At 37.8% G+C, this 3892-nt stretch overlaps 1 protein-coding gene across 3 annotated transcripts; it reads right to left on the reverse strand.

Annotated features, from left to right (window-relative positions):
• Positions 1 to 469: 469 nt before the first annotated feature.
• On the reverse strand, positions 470 to 2449 carry LOC114724569 (uncharacterized). Of its 3 annotated transcripts, XR_003738329.1 has the most exons (3): positions 2026 to 2449; positions 1709 to 1760; positions 470 to 850 (listed from the first exon to the last, which is right to left on the reverse strand). XR_003738329.1 is itself a non-coding variant. In XM_028910934.1 (2 exons), exon 1 carries the CDS (start codon positions 2441 to 2443, stop codon positions 2060 to 2062), a length of 384 nt encoding a protein of 127 aa, XP_028766767.1. In that variant the 5' UTR covers positions 2444 to 2448; the 3' UTR covers positions 470 to 850; positions 2026 to 2059. The 3 variants fall into 3 exon arrangements, 2 of the variants coding, with proteins under 2 accessions (XP_028766767.1, XP_028766766.1); XM_028910934.1 differs by lacking the exon at positions 1709 to 1760 and having other exon boundaries at positions 2026 to 2448; XM_028910933.1 differs by lacking the exon at positions 1709 to 1760 and having other exon boundaries at positions 470 to 916; positions 2026 to 2448.
• Positions 2450 to 3892: the final 1443 nt, after the last annotated feature.

Raw genomic sequence — 3892 nt, forward strand, 5'->3', positions numbered from 1 at the left:
ATAAGGACTTATATAGTAATGCTACAAATAAATAAAAAATAAAAGATGGCTAATGTTCTCTAGATAACTACACACACGGTCACAAATATTGCTTAATTATATATGCAATAATATGAATAAGACAATGTTCAATTGTTTATGTAGAATTTGAAGGTCAAAATATTTTAATTATATTGTGTAATATGTTGGGAATTATATGAAAATTAAAAAAAAAAAAAAAGGATCAGCCCGCCAACCGGCTCGCCCACAGTGTTGACGAAATAACATTTTGCCAACCCAAGCCGGTTTTTTTTTGGCAGGCTGAGCCTATTACCGGCTCTAAAATTACGATATCTCTATATCGTGTCTACAGAATTAGCAGTCATGACCCGATGCTGCGGAAACAATCGGAACTTCAAAGTGCATTTACTATTTGGGTGGCGAAAATGAAACACACACACACACACACACTCTCTCTCCAAAACCTATATTCGTTAATCCTTAATCACGGGTATTTGTTTCATCCATACAAACACTGTGGGGATAAGGGAAACCCAACGCTCAAAACTATTCTCACAACGGCCACCCGAATGTGTTTATGCTCTCCTCGCCGGATCATTATACGCAAATTGTACCATTCTTTACAAGTGCGTTACAAATTCCATCACTACACCAATCCTACAAGTATGGTTTCAAGTCAGGGAATAGTCTATATCAAATCGTATGGCTAAGAATCATATTTTATTTTGACTAGATAATAACCTATGGGGGAAAAACAGTAATATCTCAACACCAGATTGACACACTGGAACGAGAGGCAAACATTCTTGAACATGAATCTTATCCTCTTCTTCCCGTACAATCCAAAGAACTGCACGACAGAAAAAGTGACTTTTGATTACCTTTCTTGATCATTCTTCCACCGCCTGCTGAATTTCTGATAAATATCACTGCGATCAACACATTGTATTTATATACACTATAAATTGTAAAAACACCCACTACACCAAACAACTAAAACAATAAATACAATACAAAGATAAAATCCACTAACAAGTTGCATAATCAGAACCTGTCTCAACTCTACAGCGACTGTTCACCTTGGCCCACTTGAATCTATTTCAGGAAGGCGCTTTAATTTTTGTACAAACATATTCCATATGTGAGAGTTGTCAGACAAATATTAAACAATTAACATGTTTTTTAATAACTCAAACAGAAGTAAAATGGCCGCTGCCAAGACAACATCAGTGACATAATAAACACAGAAGCACAGCTCTTTGTCACGTTTTGTCCTGCCATTTTCTGGAAGGTTGTTCAGCAGAACTCATCTTTTTTAGGTGAAAAGGGAGAATCTCATTCAAATAATTGACGAAGCACAAGCAGAATTCATCTTTAATTGATCAAAATACACTTGTTCCCACTTCATTACCCAGATGTTATGATCCCCCATAACATTCTCTTTCAAATCTTCAGCTTAAACTAGGAAATTGACCACTCTTACGGCTATTGGAAAAGTTCAAACTTCAACAGGCTATCTTTGTTTCAGGATGACTGACCGTCAGTGCTTTTCAAACCCATGTCTACTTCCATGAAACACTTTTTTGTTCTTATATATATCAGGACCCCCTAACTCCAAGTTACAAGTACTTGGACCTGGCACTAAGGATTGAAAACTATACCATAGCCCATAGAGGCCACCAAAATAAATACATAGGGGTGAACTTACTAAATCACCGCTCAACTATTCTGTAATCACATCAGCTTCTTCCAATCTTTCACTGCCAACTCAGAAATAATAGGAGGCAGAGTTAAATGCCCGCAGCAGCCACAAAGAAAAAAGGGAAGACAACAATTCAATACTGAGTTGGTCTCTTATGTCAGTGCATTTAAAAAACTAGCTAATGGCAATGGTTGAAATATAGTGGAGTAAAGGAAGCGCAGTCAATTTGTTCAATGAATCTTTCAGCTAATTGAACGATTGTAGTTTCAGAAACAGAAAAAACCGAGTAAGAGAAAGCATAAAAATGACTTCGTGAGACGAACCAGGGCCGAAGCAAAGGTGAATTAGGTTTTTGAATCATCCAACGTTGAAGGGGCCAATATCACCGGATCGAAGAGAACTAGCAACCTCGTCAGCAACAGTCAAGCACGAAGATACCCACCCACTCAAAGCAATCCACACCATCTTCGCCATCCAGAGACTCATGCTCCATGGCACCGCCATATTCAGCTCCACCCGCGGTGGCTTCTCAAGGAAGAGCCAGAAATTGATGAATAGATGCCGAGAACAAACCCATGTGGCAAAGGATAAAGGGGTCGAATGATTGACGACTTTATTTTTAGAAAAAACTGCTTCCGAGGGCTTCTGTATTGGATGATTGATGAATTTCGATTGCCTCACCAAACCTCTAGAACCGCAAATTCTATTTTGCGCGCCGCGTTGGCCAGTTCGCTCAATCATGCACAGTTCATGGATGGGTGATTATTTGTTTAACCACGCGGCAAGGGGAAAAAACATCGGGGTGAAGGTAAAAGTTTTTTCACAGACAAAAATGCAATTTATTTATTTCTTTAGACTTTGAGTTAGGTCCAACTAGTATTGGGGTTGGCACCTTCTACCATTTTGTTAAGTCTTTGTTGTAGTATTTGGAATGGGCAATTTGAATATTAAGCTCGAAGATGTTGATTCTTTTTTGGTTTAAACGGGGAGAAACCGATGATGAAATAATACCGTGGGCAAAAAGCCAAAAACTCTTGTAAAGGGTAGAATTTTCCAAGAAATTTCTGTATAACAAGAAAATAAACATAACGTTGAGACTGTTATTTGGCATGAATGTAATCCATGCTAATAATCCTAACCTACTAGTCCGAATCAATCATTACGTGAGCTCAAATTAAAGTAGAGTAAAGTTGAAGGATTTAAGTTATAGCAAGTAGTATTGGCAAGGTCTCGTCATCTCTGCGCCCCCCCGCCGGGGGGGGGGGATGTCATTGAAAGTTTGTGCACGTTTTGTTGATCTGGAAAGTCTGTACACGTTTGAAGTTTAAAGATGATAGTGATTTTGTTTTGTCTGTGGCATAAACTTTATGCGGCACACTGTTTGTAACATGAAAACTGAGCTAGCCTGGATTGCGAAAATTGGGAGTTTATATATGTGATACTTTTAATGTGTGAGAGTTAATGGACTCACGCCCAAAGGAGCAATTAATTGTTAGGACGTTAGAGTATGAATGGACTTAAATTTAATGTAAGAAATCTCACAAATAAAATGAACTTACCAAATAATGGATGATAAGATGACTAGATTTATAAAACTGAGTTTTAAAATTTAGAGTTTAGAATTGATTCATCAAGAAATTTAATTAACCATGGTTCTTCTCAAAATTGTCTTTAATTTATTAATTTTGACCTATCAATGTAATGAAGCTATCCACGTTACAAGGCAACATATCAATATAGGCCCACTCGGAATAACTTTTCAATCGTAATTTACTAAATACAAAATAAGTATATAAAAAAAATCTTATCTGAATTTACATAATATATGTTTTTAAGTGATTTTTAACATCATGCCAAACAGGGTCATGTAAACATTGGGCGTTTGAATAACATGTAGCCATTATTTTACTTCTATCGCTGTTACGAGGCAATATTTTTTGGGGTGAAAGGCAATTTTTATTTCCAGTTACGTGTTTCGCATTATGATGTCACTTCTAACCTTTTTGCAACTTTTTGCCATCTGTCTGTCATTTTTTGAAACTTGTCAAATGGGCGGGATCGAAGGAGCGCTCCCTTTCCTTGTCGCCGCCGCCTTCTCACATTGTCCGCCTCCGACCTGCCTCTCGCAGTCTCCCTCTACCCCTTCAACCTCCGCTTGCCTTCCACTTACGTGAGCGACACTCTCCATAG

This window comes from Neltuma alba, unplaced genomic scaffold, assembly GCF_004799145.2.
Source record: "Neltuma alba isolate B1F8T4 unplaced genomic scaffold, ASM479914v2 tig00012192_pilon, whole genome shotgun sequence".
In the NCBI taxonomy this organism is placed as follows: domain Eukaryota; kingdom Viridiplantae; phylum Streptophyta; class Magnoliopsida; order Fabales; family Fabaceae; genus Neltuma; species Neltuma alba.

What these genes read in the sequence shown, in the direction of transcription:
- LOC114724569 (XM_028910934.1), bottom strand. Translation starts at nt 2,443, where the DNA reads ATGATTGAGCGAACTGGCCAACGCGGCGCGCAAAATAGAATTTGCGGT.